General features: G+C 43.1%; 1 protein-coding gene across 2 annotated transcripts in view; it reads right to left on the bottom strand.

Moving 5' to 3' along the window:
- The window catches only part of VAPB (VAMP associated protein B and C), a 61,483-nt gene that overhangs the window by 22,956 nt on the left and 18,604 nt on the right, over positions 1-19,923 (bottom strand). For both annotated transcript variants that reach the window (XM_056844419.1, XM_056844421.1), the window contains exon 2: positions 1,167-1,319. In XM_056844419.1, coding sequence (XP_056700397.1) covers positions 1,167-1,319 — 153 coding nt within the window. The remainder of the gene's footprint in view (positions 1-1,166; positions 1,320-19,923) is intronic.

Below are 19,923 nucleotides of genomic sequence, written 5' to 3'. Positions count from 1 at the left end.
AATTTATTGTGTATTATTCACAAAATCACTTGTATCAATATTAGCCCATGATTTCATGTTGATTCCTTACCTTTTGGGTACCCTTTCAGTATTATAAACTTACTGGGAATCATATAAACATAGGGAAAGCTGTTCTGGTGAATATAGTATCTGTCCTCTTGAAGACTAGTCAGTCCAAAGAATACATCTTTGCCACACCTCTGAGCGCTCTGGAAATTATAAAGGGAGTGTGCGGTTGGTGAAATGGGACACCCCAGTTCAGCCTAAGGGACCTGAAGGAGATTTTTTTTTTTAACAGGTAAAGGACTTGGATCAGGGGTAGATCATGACTCTGTTTACTCTTTTAAAAACAAATGGAATATAGATCTCTCATGCAGGTCAGCTGCTACAATGTGCAACAGAGCGACAAAATATTCTGTTTCAGTTGTATATATCTTTAATTGAGCTGAGCATAAATTATGCACGTTCTTGCTCATGGGCTGAGTGCATCTTATACATCTTCCTCAACTCCTCCCCTTCCCAACCGAACAAAAAGCAGAATATGGCCGTGTGGGCAACAAACAGGCACATAACTTTATTCATGTTTGCACTGAGCTGCAACAACAGAGGATGCAAACTAAACTGTCTGTGTTGACATACAACAAAAAGCTTTTAAAAATGTAATATATTACCCAGTTTATAGGTCCTTTCTGTGTATGCGCGTGTGTGTATGGGTGCGTAAGTGTCCTCTCCACTTGAGATCCACACATGTTGGCCAATGCACGTTATAAGCCCACAAAACCAGGATGCAGAAGATTTAATTTAAAAAACAACATGTCAACCTTTTAATGCCTGGAAAAACCCAGATCCATAAGTTGCCAGTAGAGCAGGCAATCTCTCCACCTTCTCCCTGCTTATCTACTGTTGGAACCACAAGGGCATGGGGGTCTAATGGTTAAAAGATAAAATATCTGTGCCAAACTAACTTAAGAAAGGAACCCAAGATCATATAAGTTCTGCTTTGCATGCATCTAACCTCTCCTTCCTTGTCTGTTCTATTTCCTACTATGCTAGTAAGTCCAGAAAGCAACTGGGTGAAATCAATGTATTTATTTTTTGTTTGTTTGTTTTTAAAGAAACACATATTTCTTCTCCTCGGCATTAGAAGGAACATTAGGTTGTCTTACCAGAGACATTAATAGACGTTCCTGCATCTAAAATCCCACTGTTGGGCCTCACGCAGTATCTGCGTGGTGCTGTAGTCTTGACTTTGAAGCAAACATTTCTGTCTGTAGGGTTGCCAAGTTTCAGATTTGTAGTGACGACGTCTGTGAAGGGGCCTGCAGGACAGAACAAGAAAAAGGGGGAAAGGGGTTCAGAATATTTTCCAACGAGTTCAGACAGTATCTCAGTGCTTTAATTCAGTTACATACACCGCTACCATGCAGAGATGTTTGAGCTGCTGTCTTTAGATCATCATTGTAGGATTTAGTGTATTTTTATCTCTCCCTTTCCCCGATTAGCTCCAGACAGCATGCACACTCCCAACTGCAGCTTCATGACAAATGCATTGATGACATGTGTCCATAAAAGAAAAAAGAAGAGGGAGAAACCTCTGATGGGAGACAGAGAAAGGAATGTGCAAAGCAAATCTATGTATCCACAAGAACCACGATTACGCTTTACAATCTAAAGGGTAAACCTAGGCTGTTTTACTTGTTTGCTGGGAATACAAGTGTGTGAAAGAACCTTAAAGCCATTGGCTCTTGCAATTAAAAAAGTAGCATTATTTGAATATACATCCAGTACGAACATAAAATAGCCAAACACATTCAAAATTTAAGTCCTCAAGGTTTCACACACATTACTGGACCTAGGCATTGCAGCAGAATGACACCATGGAGTCCTGAAGTAGCAGAACATGTGGGAAGCTGTGGCTCAGTGGCAGAGCATCTGCTTGATATGCAGAAGGTCCCAGGTTCAATCCCCGGCATCTCCAGTTAAAGGAACCAGGCAAGTAGGTGATGTGAAAGACCCCTGCCTGAGACCCTGGAGAGCTGCTGCCGGTCTGAGTAGACAATACTGACTTTGATGGACCAAGGGTCTGATTCAGTAGAAGTCAGCTTCATGTGTTCAACATCCACTTATCAGTCCATTCCTCTGCCTTGGTAGACCAACTAAAGAAAGGAGGAACCGTGGCTCAGTGGTAGAAAACCTGCTCTGCACACAAAAGTTCCCAGATTCAGTCCCCAGCATCTCCAGTAAAAAGAGATCAGGCAGCAGGTGATGTGAACGACTTCCACTGGGGACTGGGGAGAGCCACAGAGTAGACAATAGTGACCTTGACAGACCAATGCTATGATTCACTATAAGGCAGCTTCACATGTTCTGTCCTCAGAGCCACATTCCAAACCAGGATCAGCCTTACCCCCAAACCGCGAAGGTGTGTAAGAGACCAACCACAGCTTGCCTAAGGCCAACCAGCAGATTCACGGCCCATCAGGCATTCAACCAATAACTTCTCTGCTCGAGCCTCATGCTCTTTACTATGCAACATCGCTTTACAACATCTGCACAGTGCTCCAACCACTGTTTTCTAGTGCAGTGTGTTAGACATATTAAGTTTCCAACTTAAAATAGCAAGCCGTGCAAGACCTTGTTAGCAACAGTTATTAAAAGCCCCCTAGCAAGCTATATTAGAACCCAGCCTGCAAATTCTAAAGTTGCTAAAGGGATGATGCTATTATGGGCAGAAACGAAAGGTCAGAAGTTAACGACTTCTCTGGCCAGCAGCGGAAACAAACTACACAAGCAGAAGTTTCAGGTATGGGTTCTGACATGTGGGTTACGGCTTTCCTTCTTGTCCAGTGTGACTCTGTTATGATTTTGTTTTCAAAAAGGAAGTTGCTCGTTAAAGAGGACAATAATACTCTCCCCAACAACCTCAGAAAGGCTGCTACCTTCTTGCCTTGTTTCTGAGCTTCCTACAACATTCAAACATTGCTGCTATAAGAAACAGAATGCTGGGCTGAAGTCATCCTTTATTTTGATCCAACAACAACAAGAAGAGTTGGTTTTTATTGGCCGACTTTCTCTACCACTTAAGGAAGAATCAAACCAGCTTACAATCGCATTCCCTTCCCCTCCCCACAACAGACACCCTGTGAGGTAGGTGGGGCTGAGAGAGCCCTAAGAGAGCTGTGACTAGCCCAAGGTCACCCAGCTGGCTTCATGTGGAGGAGTGGGGAAACCAACCCAGTCCACCATATCAGCTTCCACCGCTCATGTGGAGGAGTGGGGAATCAAATCCAGTTCTCCAGGTTAGAGTCTACCACTCCAAATCACCGCTCTTCACCACCACACCGGCTCTCCAACTCCACTACACTCTAACAAGGCAGTCCCTATGTTCTTCATTTGTAGCAGAGCTACCATAGTAGGCTAGATACCTGCGACTTTACGGCAAAACCAAGTGCAAAACAGACTTCATTGTGAAGCTTCCTAAAACCACCTCCACAAATTTTCTCTGCGCTCATGAGCGCCAGAAACATGTACTTATGAAAGCCAACGTCCAGCTACAGATACAAAGTGTAAACAGTGCCCTCCCTCAAGCCAAGGCATATCCATTTGTTTCTCTGAAAAAGCCCAAATCCTTCCTTCAAGAGAATACACAATACATTGTCTCTTATGATGCAGCAATCTTGTGCAGCTGCCAGGGTCTAATCAGTGTTTCAATGTGAGACTGCCTAGGAATCTGATGCACAGTGCCTTGAGGATGCAGATAAGTATATATTCCACACGAAGACATGTTAATCTCCTGAGAGTTAAGCAGGTATTGTTTCAAAGAGTCACCATCACATTAGTCACACAATCAGAGAGAAAAAAGATAAAAGCTTCTTTGCACGTAACCTATATGCAGTTTTAGGATCAAAAGAAGCCACTTGATAACTAATGCAACAAGCCAAATGTTAGTAATGAGAAATTAGGAAGAGTTGTGTAAATACAAACCAATTGCAGCTGTGTGTGGGCTGACAATACACAGCAATTCAAGCAGTTCATGTTGCATCTCCCTCTCTCTCACACACGCACACACACACCTCATGTTGTTCGAGAAACTTTTATAACTACACGCAAGAGCTTCAAGCCAAGAACTAATGACCATCGTTGTTCCAAAAAGACAAAAACTGTTGAATTATTTCCAAATTTGCCACGGTCCATCTTGTGTTTAATACACCAATGACATTATCTAATCTAATCACACTTTGCAGATCAGCATTACAGAAATGCATAAAATACTAGTTACATTTAGGAGGCACACTCAAGAACCAAGATGAAGGAAGAGCTAATGTCTGTTTAAAAACGTTTTAAACCATTTGTTACTTTTACCCAACTCTGCTGTTTAAATTACAGCAAGTTTAAATAATAATTGTGTGCCGTTAAGTCACAAACAATTCATGGCGACCCCAGGACCATGGGGTTTTCAAGACAAGACATGAGCAAAAGTGGTTTGCCATTGCCTTCCTCTGCAACAACTTTAGGACAGGTGCTTCTTGTTCTCATTCTGAGGTGTGATGCAGAAAGAGCCTTGAATTACTTACTGTGAAGGGTTATTTTCCTTTCCTTGCTAGGGAGGCAGGAACACTAAAAACACTAGGCCTTCCTGTCTCCCGGGGGAAATGACGCCCTCCTTTCTCAAAGCCTCACAAGTTGAAAAGCTAAACAAACTAACACGTGGACAGAAAGAACCTAGATAACTTGAACAAGCCCTTAAAACAAGAAACACAACAGTAACTCAGTACAACGTAAGGCAGACAGAGATCTCCCCTGAAAAAAAACTTTTTTTTTTTTGCAGGTACCGTCGGGAGGGGAAGACGCCCTCCGTACCTCAGAGCAGAAGGAGTCTTCACGGTAAGTAATTCAAGGCTCTTTCTCACTCTGAGGCAGGAGGGCGTCTTCAGCTCGGGACGTACCAGAGCTACCTGAAGACAGGGCAGGAGAGATTAGGTACCCTGCACCGCTTGCAGCACTCTTCGGCCGAAGGTGGTTGCTTTTTGGGCGTAGAGGTCTACCCTATAGTGCTTGGTGAATGTAGAAATGGACGACCATGTCGCTGGTTTGGAAATTTGCTCCACCGAGACTCTGTGATTGAAAGCGGTAGTGGTAGCCGCACTCCTGATGGAATGAGCGGTTATACTGAGCGGCTCCTGGAGTCTGGATGCCTTATAGGCGTGAGGGATACAACGTTTGATGGTGCTGCTGATGGCCGCTCTGGACATAGCCTTGCCCTTGTTGGGAGCTGTCAAGATGATAAAAAGGGCATCCGAGGACACTCCTTCAGTGTTACTCCTCTGAAGATGCCTGCCACAGCTGCTGGCAAAACGTCAGGAAAGAAAATACCAAGACCACGGTCACACAGCCCGGATAACCTACAAGAACCGATACTACATGATTATTGCCCTTTCCTCCCATGCAGAAAATGGACAGTCTGCTAGAGCTTTGTTTTTGTTTCCATCAAGTGACAGCTGACTTACGGCGACCCCGTACGGTTTTCAGGATAAGGGACGTTCAGGGGTGGTTTGCCATTGCCTGCCTCTGCATCACACCCCTGGTATTCCTTGGTCTCCCATTCAAATACTTGCCAGGGTTGAGACTGAGAGTGTTTGGGGGCTTCCTAGAGGCGCCTGGTTGGCCACTGTGTGAACAGACTGCTGGACTTGACGGGCCTTGGTCTGATCCAGCAGGGCTTTTCTCATGTTCTAAGTGTGTGACTGGCCCAAAGTCACCGAAGCAAGTTTCCATGGCAGAATGGGGATTTGAACCTCGGTTTCCCAGATCCTAGTACAACACCTTAACCGCTACACCATGCTGGCTCTCCTGCTAGAGTCTGGGCCGTGTCAATGTCATATTGCCAGTTTGCGCCTTTACTTCGCTCTGAGCTACTGTACACATATTACATGGAACTAGACAGTAGAACTCTGGGCAGGTTTTGTTCATTTACCATGCGTAAGAAACACTTATAACCGGCAGTACTGGCCAGGTGATCAGCTACTAAAAAACCCCAAATCAAACAAGAGTCCTGTAACCTCCATCTCAAAGCAGCCTTGTGAATAGAAGTAACTGGTTTATAATTGTGTGATAAGCTATTTCTGTAACATCAATTTCTTAATCTAGAGATCCTTATATGAGGCAGCAGGGTACATACAGCTATATGGTAATCTGCAGGCTGTCATAATCAGAACAAGTTATAGGAATTAAATGGAACAGGGATGCAAAGTAAGAAGTTGAGGGGGGACTTGGAGTAAATCAGGAATACCCTTTAATTTTGTGCAGGTGGGTAGCTGTTTTACTAGTCTGTGATAGCAAAACATTTGAGTCTAGTAGCACCCTAAAGACCAACAAAATTTCCAAGAATATAACCTGGATAGCCCAGGCTAGCCTGATCGCATCAGTTCTTAGAAGCTAAGCAGAGTCAACCCTGGCAAGTATTTGGATGGGAGACCACCAAGGAATACCAGGGTGTGTTGCGGAGGCAGGCAACCTCTGAACGTCGCTGGCCTTGAAAAAACCCTATGGTGGTTGCCATAAATCAGACTTGACTTGAAAGCAAAAAAAAAAAAAGGGGGGGGGAGATTATACCCTGGAAATTTTTGTGAAGCTTTAAAGTGCTACTAGACTCAATTTTTAATTTAGTGTAGCATTTTCAATCTGTGTTCTAGAGATCCCTCAATCTGTAAATCAACTAACTGTGCAATCCTAAAGAGGGGTAGGTTAAGAAGCACCCAGGGATGAGCGCAGCAAGCCAAAAATGTCTCTCCCGAGTTCCACAGGGCTACAACTGCCTTTCTGCAGACATAACTGGCACCTGCAGAAAGGTGCATTCCTGGGCCAAAAGGGCTTAGGGAGCTGACTAAAGTCAGCCCTGCCCCTGGGAATGCCCCCTTTGATGCTGGCGTGAGCTCTTGCACCAGGAAAACACCGTTGGTTCTGGCCCGACCTTCTGGGGCAACAGAAAACAACTCGGCACCATCCTCTATATGACAGCCCTTCAAGTATTTGAAGATTGTTATCATATCACTTCTCAGTCTTCTCTTCAGGCTAAACATACCCAGTTCCTTCAACCTTTCCTCATAGTTTCTGTTGCACACAGCTTATTGAGCAGAGAGAAAGATGCACTGCTCCAGAATATTTCTAGTGAACAGACATGATTCCAAGATCGCTCTGAAGCTTGGAAGCGAAAACAGGAAACTGAGTAGCACAGATGGCATTTACAGCCCTATTTCTAATGATGTTTATGCCCTTTAAAATGACATGCAAAAGAACATCAGTGAAAAGAAGAACCCTGGTCTATTCAACCCTGTGCTAAAATGTAGGAAAACTGTTTGCACTATTAGCTTATATCTCTCAGGAAGCTATTCCATTAACTCCTTTCATGTGCCCTGTGTAAATCTGGCAGGGGCAATGTGGTTTGAATTTAAAAGATAAAGGTAAAGGTCCCCTGTGCAAGCACCGGCTCATTCCTGACCCATGGGGTGACGTCACATCCTGACGTTTCCAAGGCAGACTTTGTTTGCGGGGTGGTTTGCCAGTGCCTTCCCCAGTCAACTTCCCTTTACCCCCAGCAAGCTGGGTACTCATTTGACCGACCTCGGAAGGATGGAAGGCTGAGTCAACCTTGAGCCGGCTACCTGAAACCAACTTCCGTTGGGATCGAACTCAGGTCGTGAGCAGAGCTTTTGACTGCAGTACTGCAGCTTAACACTCTGAGCCATGGGGCTCCTCAAATTTGAATTTAGATAGTGGCTATATAATTACTGTTGTATGCCTAAAACTTATATTAAATATTAAAACTTAGCAATAGTTTTAATATTATGGCTTAATGGTTTATGCACATATCTTTGAGAAACTGTCTTCATCTTATCTGGAAAAATGCATTTTCAAAATAGGCATTATAACAAGCATTACTGCTTGTAGTAGTCAAAAAGGGCAAGAGTCCAGTAGCACCTTAAAGACTAACAAAAATATTTTCTGGTAGGGTATGAGCTTTCGTGAGCCACAGCTCACTTCTTCAGAACTGCTTGTACTGCTTGTACTGAGCCATGTAGCAGTCTGGATTGTAACTTCAGTTGACTATATCGTTTATGGGAGCTTCTGGTGATTTTCATATGGCTATCAACCTAGCCTAGCTCTTGTACCAGTGATTTATAAATGATAAGGAGTAAGGAGGAGAAGAATAACCATGTATATAACAAGGAATCCTGCCAAGAGCAGCATTTCCCAATAACTACCTTTCAAGTTTTAATCATCTTATATCTCTAGAGACATTTGTAACTAAGCGAGCATCAGCAAGTTTTTTTAATGGTAAGAATGGCCCAAACCGATAAACCAAATATGAACAGCTTAAGATTGCAAGAAGGTTGAAGCAGGCCACTCCCATGCCATAACTGTTGAACGGATCTATTCTTTACCCCACCTGTTAGCTCGAAGGGCATCCCACTACCAAAAAAAATAAAAAAATACCACGTCTTATTTCCATTTCAGGAAGAGCACGCTTTCATTCTCTGGAAAGTTCAGAGTGCTGTTACTGTTTTGGGTACATTTTTGGGATTCTGAAGAAGGAGAGTTGGTTTTTATACCGTACCTTTATGGAGTCTCAAAGCAGCTCACAATTGCCTTGCCTTCCCCTCCCAACAACAGATACCTTGTGAGGTAGGTGGGCCTGAGAGAGTTGAGAGGACCGTGTCTGGTCCATGGTCACTCAGCAGGCTTCATGTGTAGGAGTGGGGAATCAAACCCAGTTCTCCAGATTAGAGTCGGTCACTCTTAACCACTGTACTACGCTGGCTCTACTGGAATTTTGGGACCATTGTTTCTGGTGTCATTCTTGCCTCCTCCCAAGCAGCAGTAGTGAGGAGGAAAAGAGAGGAAGCGTGCCCCACAAACAGTCGTTCGGTGGTGCATGTACCCTTTAAATTTTAAAGGGGCTAGTATTTTTTTTTTTTGGGTTAGGAGACTTGACCTTTGTACTCCAGGACTATCTCCACAGACAATAATGGCCCTTTACATTTCAAAAGGCACATGCATCACTGAACGGCTGGGACACTGAAGGTAACTTGTTCCCAGAAGCTATGTCTATTGCCCACAGGAAATAATGGGGAGTTAGATCTAGCCTTTAAAGACACGTCTACCCATAGGAAATAACACCCAAGAGCTGGGTGTACTTCCTCTCCCTCCCTCCCCCAAACACTTCTGAAATTACCTAGATCTGGCACTATGAAAGCTTTCAACCTACTTTTATGGGAACTGAATGATCAAAACTATCGCTTAACCTCCCCCAAGGATGTACCAAACAGAGAACAGCAAAGGGGGAGGAAGAGGGGGGTTGGAGAACTTCTTTCCAGGTAACAGCAAGGAGATTATTCTGCACATGAGTGGAAATGAACCATAAAAAACACTTTGTAATAAACCACAATGAAAAAAAATCAGAACAGGAAAAGGAAATATATTAACAACTTAACATGATTAAATGGTGCAGATGCCAAGCTTGGAACACTGTTCATTGTTCTGCAGCTTATTCACTTAGGATGGATTACTCATGTTCCACTCAAGTTTGTTTGACACAGTCCCTGCTTGGCAGGAAACTACCCGTACACCTCTGACCTCTCCTTCCCTCAGCCTCGTCCATGGAAGAACAGATGAAACCACCACTGGATGATTTTCCAACACACCAAAGAAGCCCCAAACAAACAAATGTTGCCATCTCCTCTTTCCTTAGCAGACTAACTTCAGAGACGGTGCAAGCTCATACAACTGATAAGTGGTGAAGCAAACTTTCATGGCCAAGCCTTAAATGCTACTCAAAACTGCAATCTAGCAATATAAACCCATTCAATGCATTCGTCTTCTGACTCATTTTCATCTCTATCAGGACAAGTATCAGGACTAGCTGGTGTGGAGAACAATAAGCAATGATTCCCCCCGCAAATCAGAGCACACTAATAGGATTAAGGCTCTGCTTGCTTAGTAGTTAAGAAAACCCAGAATGTTCTCAGAATTTGACCTACCAAGTGGATTATATTATTTGTGTACACAGAATGTATGTTAGATTTCTGGAGCAGATCCGTAATCAAAATGGAGTACAAGTGAACTGGAAGAAACATCTTAAGAAACCCCTTCACTGCCAGCCATCCTGCAGAAAGAGAATGCATCCCCAGTCTTTAAATTAATGCCAATTGATTCCTCTGTCATCTTCGTCTCTTACTGCCCCTCCATAAAAATTCTACTTGATAATGGAGAATTTGACAATTTGGGATCTGTAACAATTAGAGATGTGAAGGCCTGGAGGGAAAAAAAAACTAGAACAATGAGAGGGGGTGTCCATTTTTCCCCGCAAAGCATTTTTTCAGTTTTTCCAGCTGAAGAACTAGAAAAATTGGGGGAGCGCTGAAAAACAACCACAGAGTATCCACTTGTTTTGAGTGAGAAAAACTTTGTCTTGCAAAGTATTTCATTCTTTCCAAATGTACATGTGAAAAAGTCTGAGGACTTCCTCAACTTTTCCAATGGCAAAATTGGGAAGTTTGGAAGAGCTGTCAGGAGCGGGCCTGTTCTCGATGATTCTCGGCTCTGAGTTGTTTTGACTTTCTCGCAGCTTCTCACAGCTGCCTCGCTTTGCTCGTCTCGGCCAAGGACTGTTGTTCTAACGAACACTTTATCTCGGACATTCCTCTCCCGTGGGAGACTGAGTTACTATGCCAACCTGCCATATCAGCTATGCTAATATATATTACTGATTTGCGCCAACCAGCCATTCTTGGCTTAGTTAGTATGCAAGCTCTGTTAACCTGCTTGATTTCCAATAAAGTCAACTTGCCTTAGGACCACCTGTCTGGGTTGTTGCTTTTGGGGATTCTACGGGCCAAGGGCTTACAAGAGCAACAAAGATAAAACATTTAAGAATGCATTTGTTTAAATCTTTGGAAACAATGTGTTTAATCATAATTTTGTGTTCAGATTTTCAATGTTACAAAGTTTAGCTTAATATCCAAGCATGCTGGCAGTCATGCCTCTTGTGACTCTGAGAGCTTTTGTTCAAATAATACATTTATGTTTACTCCATAATTTATTTTGTACCTGCAAATTTCTACCTCTCAGAATGGCAAAAATTAAAACTACACGTGCTATGGTAGCATAGGGTGCATCAGTTTCCAACGCTTTCTAAAGTACTGGGTATATTTGCAGGTGTTTTTTATAAAAAGCGAAGATATCTATACTTTAAATCCCTTAAATATGACAAACAGTACAATATTATACGCCATCTAAGTTATAAATGATGCATTTTAAGTTGTTAAATCAGTAGACGTAGTTTAGGTTTGATAGGGAAGTAGTGCATTTATTAAAATTTCTCCCAAAATTCCCATTTTCCCCTGGGGGAAAAAGCCCCTTCCCCCACATGGCTTCAAAAATTCTGGAAATTTTAACACCCTAGTAACCATACTGCAAAAGTAAGGGGGGGGATCAAAAAAACAGCCTTATAACAATGCAAGCCACACCTTTTGTGAGATTTCATGTATGTAGGCAGCTCTCCTACAGAGAGCCAGCCTGGTGTAGTGGTTAATAGCGGCGGTTTGGAGCAGTGGACTCTGATCTGGGAGAACCGGGTTTGATTCCCCACTCCTCCTCCACATGAGCAATGCACGCTAATGTAGTGAACTGGATTTGTTTCCCCACTCCTACACATGAAGCCAGCTGGGTGACCTTGGGCTAGTCACACTCTCTCAGCCCCACCTACCTCACAGGGTGTCTGTTGTGGGGAGGGGAAGGAGATTGTAAACTGGTTTGATTCTGCCTTAAGTGGTAGAGAAAGTCGGCATATAAAAACCAACTGTTCTTCTCCTTCTTCCCCTTAATATCCCTCCAGCTATGTATACTCATCTCCCTAGTTCCCTAGCATACACACACAGGGCTCTTAAGAGGAGAGTTGCTCTCTGAACAAGTTTTCAGACACACTTAGAAGCAGAAAGCTCTTATTGCTGCTGAACACCTCCAAACGCCTGCCATGAAACAGCAGTCCAGCCCAGTCTCTTTCAAAATCTCAACAAGGCAGATAAGCTTGAGAAGAGGGCTTCGTGACATCCAAAACAAGGAAAAGCCAAACTTTGTGAACCCCTGGTTACAAGAACAGCACAAAGAACACGGGACATTCCTTTCTGGATGAAAAAGAACTAAGAGATGCTCCTAAAATCTACAAGCTCTGCACTTGGGTGGGTTTTTCACAGGTACAATGGGAGACCACAGAAAGCAGCTTACAAAGAAGGGCTAGAAGAGAGAGCACAAAGAAGATCGCAGGCATGTACTGTACTCTTCTGTCCACATAAGAAGCAAGGCATTGTTCAGGACAATGATTTTAACAGTTCTGGTTGTGCTCACAACTTTATCTGGCACAAGCGCTCAAAAGACAGTCTGTGTAGAGGCAGGAGATACAAAGAGGGAGGGTACTGTTGTGCTAACTGATTGCTTTTTTCACTGCTTGCTTATTAGCCGTTGACAGCACGGAGCAGAAAAAGGATCAGAATATTATTGTCCCATCTGTGGAAAGCTTATTTCAATCCCCTACACAAGTGCAAATCAACAAAAGCAGCAAGACACCAGACTCCCACATTATTTGAACTAGCTATAAAATTAAAAGGACTGTGGAGTGGGGATGAGTTGTGGCTCAGTGGAAGAGCCTCTGCTTTGCATACATAAGGTCATAGGTTCAATCCTTGGTATCTCCAGCTAGAAGGAGCAGGAAGAAGAAGAGTTGGTTTTTATATGCTGACTTTCTCTACCACTTAAGGAAGAATCAAACTGGCTCACAATCACCTTCCCCTCCCCCTCCCCACAACAGACACCCTGTGAGGTAGGTGAGGCTGAGAGAGTGAGACTAGCCCAAGGTCTCCCAGCTGGCTTCATGTGTAGGAGTGGGGAAACAAATCCAGTTCACCAGATTAGCATCCACTGCTCATGTGTAGGGGTGGGGAATCAAACCCGGTTCTCAGATCAGAGTCCACTGCTCCAAACCGCCGCTCTTAATCACTACACCACGCTGGTGATGTGAAAGACCTCCACCTGAAACCCTGGAGAGCAGTTGCCAGTTTGAGTAGACAACATTGACCCTGATGGACCCATGGTCTGATTCAGTGTAAGGCAGCTTCATGTGAATAACATGCTCAACCTTCACTCTGTAATCCTAAGAAGCAGCAGTGGCTGCTATTATACCTCAGCAGTCCAAGGATCAGGAGTGATCTTACAGGATGCATAAACATTGATGCAACCACCCCAGAAGTCACCCCTCTGATCTTAGTTGAAAAATTAACCTATACAGGACCTCTGTAAAGATTCTAACAGAAAGCATACATACAGAAAGCCAATGCAACAAGAAGCGCTCAAATAAAAGCTGGGTTTGTAACATCTATAAATAATGTACATTGGCATATATTACAAATTCTGCTAACCATGCAGTGGAGTGGAGCTACTTAAGGCACTGAAGCGCACCCCGTCATAACACTGGAAATCCAGTTCTGCCAATCTAATGTTTCTAAACTATCTCCAGACATTGCCTAGACACTTTCAAGCCTATTGCAGCAACAATGAGAACTAGGAATGCTCTCTTTATGCAGCGTGCCCTTTAATGCTTGGTAGCCCATGTCCCTGCCCACATTACTGCCAGTGGAGAGGATGCCCTTGGTCCCTGTACCTTCTTGCCTTCCCACCAGCTCTGCCCTTCTGCCCACCTTCCAGGGTCCACTCCAGTCCCACCTTTTCACCTGTTCTCCTGCTCTCCCTTCCAGCCTGGCTGTGTGTTCACCATCAGGAGCACCGCTAAGCTTCCCGGGCCCCGAGGGCCACTGGGAAGCCGCAACATGAAAAAGGTTACTGGGCCTTCACCACAAGTGAAAGGTTGTGGAACGTGTGCCTTTTTTACTACCACTCTCATACCTGATAGGATGACCAACTGAAACCATTTAGAATGGGTGTCGAACTCAATTGTTACATGAGGGCCAGATATGACATAAATGTCACTTGGTCGGGTCTGGACATGCCTCGCCAACCCAGATGATGATAAGGAGGAGGAAGAGGCGTTGGTTTTTATATGCCGACTTTCTCTACCACTTAAGGGAGACTCAAACCGGCTTTACAATTGCCTTCCCTTCCCCTCCCCACAACAGACACCCTGTGAGATAGGTGGGGCTGAGAGAGCTGTGACTAGCCCAAGGTCACCCAGCTGGCTTCATGCGTAGGAGTGGGGAAACAAATCCAGTTCACCAGATTAGCCTCTGCCACACATGTGGAGGAGTGGGGAATCAAACCCGGTTCTCCAGATCAGAATGCACCGCTCCAAACCACCGCTGTTAACCGCTACACCACGCTGGCTGCCTCGTGGGCCAGATAAGAGCTCTCAAGGGGCTGCATCGGGCCCGTGGGCCTTATGTATGACACCCACCACACTCTTAAAAGCTCAGGGCAAAGAACCCAGTTGAAAGCACAGAAAACGTTAGAAAAAATGACTACGTTTTAGCTTAGTTTTAAGAACTGAACTCTCTACAATCAAGCACAAGGCTAGAAGTAATAACCTCACCATCCCTTCAGAAGTGCATCAGGCCCTGCCAAAGGGAATTCATTTGTGGGCCTGCTACCAAGAATTCCAGTTCACGTTGCACAGCAGCTGGTAAATGGGCGCTTTTATCTGAGCTCAAACCAGAACGGTAAAAATTAGGCAGCCCCAAAGAGGTCCACATGCACAGTTCACACTGTATTCACCTGTACGGAATGCCCAGTTCTACACAGCTGCAGCTACATAATTGTTTCCACCCTAAACACACCTCTAAAAAGCATTTATGACGTTACTATAAAAGTTCACTGAGCTCAGAAGTGCTGGCACGCTCAAGTTTTTGCTCCTAGAGAAAGTGGAAATTTTGAGGACTGTTTTTGGAGTATTCACCATTTGGGGCCTCTCTCTCCCCCTCCCCCCAATACAGCTGATCCGTAACCACGAACACACCATTAGCAGGCTGTTGCCTAGTATATGCCTAACTGTTTCCAAAAGTTTTAAACTAAGTCTCAGATACAGAACAAAGTTCCTACTACAAATGCACATTTGCTTGACCGAGATGCTCCAGTGCGCAGAGAACAGCTCAAAGCAAGCACACACAATACTGTTTGAAAGAGGAAGTCTCACGCCCTTCAAGGTCAGAGATCGTTTTCTGAAAACCACTCCAACACCACCTGCGGCTTGCTCCCCTACACTGACAATGACACTCTTATGGTGAGACCACACTTGGAATACTGTGTCCAGTTCTGGTCACCTCAAAAAGGATATCGCAGAGCTTGAGAAGGTACAGAAAAGAGCAACCAAAATGATCAGGGGACTAGAGCAATGGCCCTATGAGGAGCGGTTAAAACACTTAGGGCTGTTTAGCTTGGAAAGAAGGCGGCTGAGGGGAGACATGATAGAGGTCTATAACATTATGCATGGTTTGGAGAGAGTGGACAGGGAGAAGTTTTTCTCCCTCTCATATAATACTAGAACATGGGGTCATCTGCTGAACCTGGAGGGTGAGAGATTCAAAACGGATAAAAGGAAGTATTTCTTCACACAGTGCATAGTTAAACTGTGGAACTCCCTGCCCCAGGATGTGGTGATGGCTGCCAGCTTGGAAGGCTTTAAGAGGGGAGTGGACATGTTCATGGAGGAGAGAGCTATTCATGGCTACTAGTAAGAATGGATACTAGTCATGATGCATACCTATTCTCTCTAGTATCAGAGGAGCATGCCTATGATGTTAGGTGCTTTGGAACACAGGCAGGATAATGCTGCTGCAGTCGTCTTGTTTGGGGGCTTCCTAGAGGCACCTGGTTGGCCAGTGTGTGAACAGACTGCCGGACTTGATGGATCTTGGTCTGATCCAGCTGCCTCTTGTTCCCCCATCAGATTCTGCCCCAGAGCTTTGGGATTGCAGACATCATCAGTACATTATGTACAACTTCTACTATAGATAGTAAGACCCAATAAGTCTTTAACACAGTAAAGTATAAGCAGCCTGAAACAATGCTTTTAAGTGGCTAACCACCTGGTTTTCTTTGGTTCAGAAGTATCATTTCTAACATGGCCTGGCAGGAAATGTTTTATAAACTGGGATAAAGTTGATTCCTACGTTTATGATCAGAAAACACCCAAGATGTATTAGGATGGACCAACGTTCTTCCAGATAATGAATTTAGATTTTTAACACAAGTTGCAAACACCAATGTATTAGAGAAATAAAAAATTAGACAACTAAATAAGGATTTGTTTCTGTTTACGTACTGCTGTGTTTTCTATAGCTTGGAGAACTGCAAAGGGTTACCTGTAGATTCCAGGATCATCTGTGCCTGTGTAATGTGTTTTCCAATATCGGCTTTACTGCTAAACATTTGTATGAGACACCAAAACCAGAGCATGTTAACATGTCAATTTTTCCTTTTAAAAAATCAATAGCAGATTTGATAGTATGTATGTAGGCCAGACAGATTAGATTGTGAGCTTGTTGACATTTAAGTGTTACACTTTGATTGTTTTAGTGGTTGCTGTATTAAACAAAATTTACATCCCTACCATAAATGGTAACCAAGTCTGAGAAGTTATTGGAGATGCAGAACTGGAGGGACTAATCTCTCTGCAGGTGCGGCTGAAAACATTACAACGTGATTTAATGTTAACAATACTCCACGGGAAAACAAAACAAAGATGTGATCATAGTAAAGGGAACTTCTATTATGTCTGATAGTTTTGCAATGAATATTAGGAAATATTGAAACTTGTGCTGATATAATCCATTAAGTAATCGATACTGTTGCACCAATGGATCCAGCAGTAGCAACAATGGCTGGTTAATTGGGACTTTGGATTAGACCACAGGAGGAAGCTGTATTTTATATTAGCATTTGTTAAATAGTTAATAGCAGAGAACTAAATGCATAAAGAAGCCACACCCGACAGGAATCTGGTTACCTGAAGCTGAAGAAAAGCTTAGATCAGTAAGACACATCTCATACAAAGGAGGTAAGAATAATGGATAGGTTGTTCCATATCTACTATATTGAGTGAGGCCTACAGACTGCGAGTTGAGAACTAAGCTTATTGGAGATTGGAAAACGCCATTTATTTTTCTGGAAGTATCCTTTATGCTAATATTTGTATTAATGTAAATCATTTGGCTATCATACTTTTGTCATATTATGAGAAGACAAGAGTCACTGGAAAAGACAATCATGCTAGGAAAAGTTGAAGGCAGCAGGAAAAGAGGAAGACCTAACAAGAGATGGATTAACTCTATAAAGGAAGCCACGGCCCTCAGTTTGCAGTACCTGAGCAAGGCTGTCAAAGATAGGACGTTTTGGAGGACATTGATTCATAGGGTCACCATGAGTCAGAAGCGACTTGATGGCACTTAACACACGCGCACAAATCATTTGACAACTGGAAATATTTTTATAGGGAATAAAGATCCTTTTTGTTCCAGATAAAGATGTACCATCAGTGACTAAAATGAACACTAGGTTGGTGGACCACCAAAGTTTGTGAGCTACCAACTTGTGCACGGGTTTCCAGAGTTGCTTTTGATTCTTTCCTGAACTTTAAAACATAAGAATACCTACCAATGCAGCATGAATGAGATTTATGGAATCAGTTTATGGAGTCATACCAAACAAAAAACAACCCCTCTCATTAGGGTCAGATGTGACCGAAGGAGCTTTTCCAAGTGTTTACTAGGAGTCAGTAGTTCACAACATGGACCTCAACAAAAGTAGCCAGTATGAACAAAATCGAACTATTTTGTTTTTTTAAGCAGACTTAGGCTGTCCAACACTAACAAGAGTAAAGCAGCTTAACTCCTAAAACTTCAGCTGGTTGTGGGTCAACAATTTGCAACTAGTCGTGCCAAGCTCTACACTGAAAACATGCAGTTTTGGCAATTGCTTGGAAGATAAGCCTGTAGCTCGAGGACTCTATCACAACAGTCTCAGTCCTATTTTCGACTTTGAGTCCAATACAGTAAAGGAAAAGAGGAAGACCCAACAAGAGATGGATTGATTCAATAAAGGAAGCCACAGCCTTCAATTTGCAAGATCTGAGCAAGGCTGTCAAAGATAGGACATTTTGGAGGACTTTCATTCATAGGGTCGCCATGAGTCGGAAGTGACTTGACGGCACTTGACACACAGACACAGAATAAAGTTTTGGGGTTTTTTTGTTTGTTTTTTGCTTTGCGTTGTTGTATGTGGATACGTTCAAAACAAAACCCCGATATTTCACTTGAGAGTGTTACTGCTGATGGGGTACTCTAACGTGACCACACCGACCCCCATGTTCCATCTTTGTCATATAACATGCACATGCTAGAATGCCGCTACTAAACAGCCTCGCCAACCACAATGCCGACAACTTGGCCTGAATCTCACACAGGGTTTTAATACAGAAACTACCTTCTGAACCACGAAATCTAAATCTGACAAGGTCCTAAAGGCAAGCAACTAAACTAAGACCTATTATAAAAACTTCAGCACTTCTATGACAGCCTCATTATCTGAGAAGTCTTATGATTCTGAATATTTCTGGTTAGCAACAAAGGGGCTTGTCTCTTGCGACTGGCTGGAAGAGGCAGCTGGTAAGAATACTATTTCTGGCTTTTTGTAATCTGCCACAAGCAAGGCCCAGAAAAATATACCCAACACACAACGCAAGCCTTTATTGGCATATAACCCAGAAGCATACATAGACAAAGTGAGAGTATGAAGAAGATACTAGTGTTTATTTCTGCCCCAGTAAGGTGGGGAAGAAACCATCAGAGCTCCTATTCTGGAACAAGAGTGTTCTTGAGGGAGATCGACTGCACTTCTTGGCCAATGCGCCATCTCACCCACGAGAGCAGATACACAATTATACTTTATCATCATATGTTTAACCTTCATTTCCAGAGAGACCCCAGGGCACTCCACTCTGGCATGGTTTCCTGCCATTACCGTCATGTTTGGATGCATCATAACAAAAAGGAAAAAAGAAACAATGAGGTTTCTAGTGCCAGACAAGTTACCTAACTGAAGATTTCGCAATACATTCATGCACGAGCAAAACATCTTTAGCAGCACCAGAATGTCAGATTCAAGAGCTCAAGCTGAACGATGAGTACCTTTATTTTAAAAAGAAAGAAGGAACAGAAACCATGCTGGTCACTTCTCACAAATAATCTGTTTATGTGTCCATCCAAATCAGCAGACCTATGCAGCTGACCTCAAACTTCCCAGCCTCAACTTGGTGCGCACGCACACACACACACACAGTCCATGGCAAGTGGAAAAAAGCCATTCATACTGGAGATTTACTTCTTACAGTTTCACGGAGTAGCCACATTGGTCTGCAGTAGAACAACTACATTAGAGTCTAGTAGCACATTAGAGACCAAAATTTTCAAGGTACGAGCTTTCGAGAGTCAAAGCTCCTTCCATCAGATACTTAATGAAAGGACCTTTGACCCTTAAAAGCTTATACCCCAAAAATCTTTTTTAAAGGTTTTTTATTTCATATCCATAAAAATATAAACATAAAATACATAACAACAGAACATAAACAACACAAAACAAAAAGAGAGTCTAAAATACAGAAGACTCGTACGCAGTGATGGCCAAGCTGACAAACCAAGTGAACACAAGATCTAGTGAAGAGTTAAAAAAAATGGAAATTGTATTATTTATATGTCTCGTAAAATATGTATAAATGTAAATGAAAATGCTTAGACATAAATATATACTGGAAAAGTAAATAAAAGAAATTAGTGTTTACAAATAAGTTAGTAGGAATGTTAAAATTAGACGAGAATTCAATAAGGCTAGTTTTATTATGTAATTGCCAAGTATATATATCATGAGAGT

The sequence above is a fragment of the Euleptes europaea genome, chromosome 2, assembly GCF_029931775.1.
Source record: "Euleptes europaea isolate rEulEur1 chromosome 2, rEulEur1.hap1, whole genome shotgun sequence".
Lineage (NCBI taxonomy): Eukaryota > Metazoa > Chordata > Lepidosauria > Squamata > Sphaerodactylidae > Euleptes > Euleptes europaea.
This window is presented reverse-complemented; position numbering and strand designations above follow the sequence as displayed.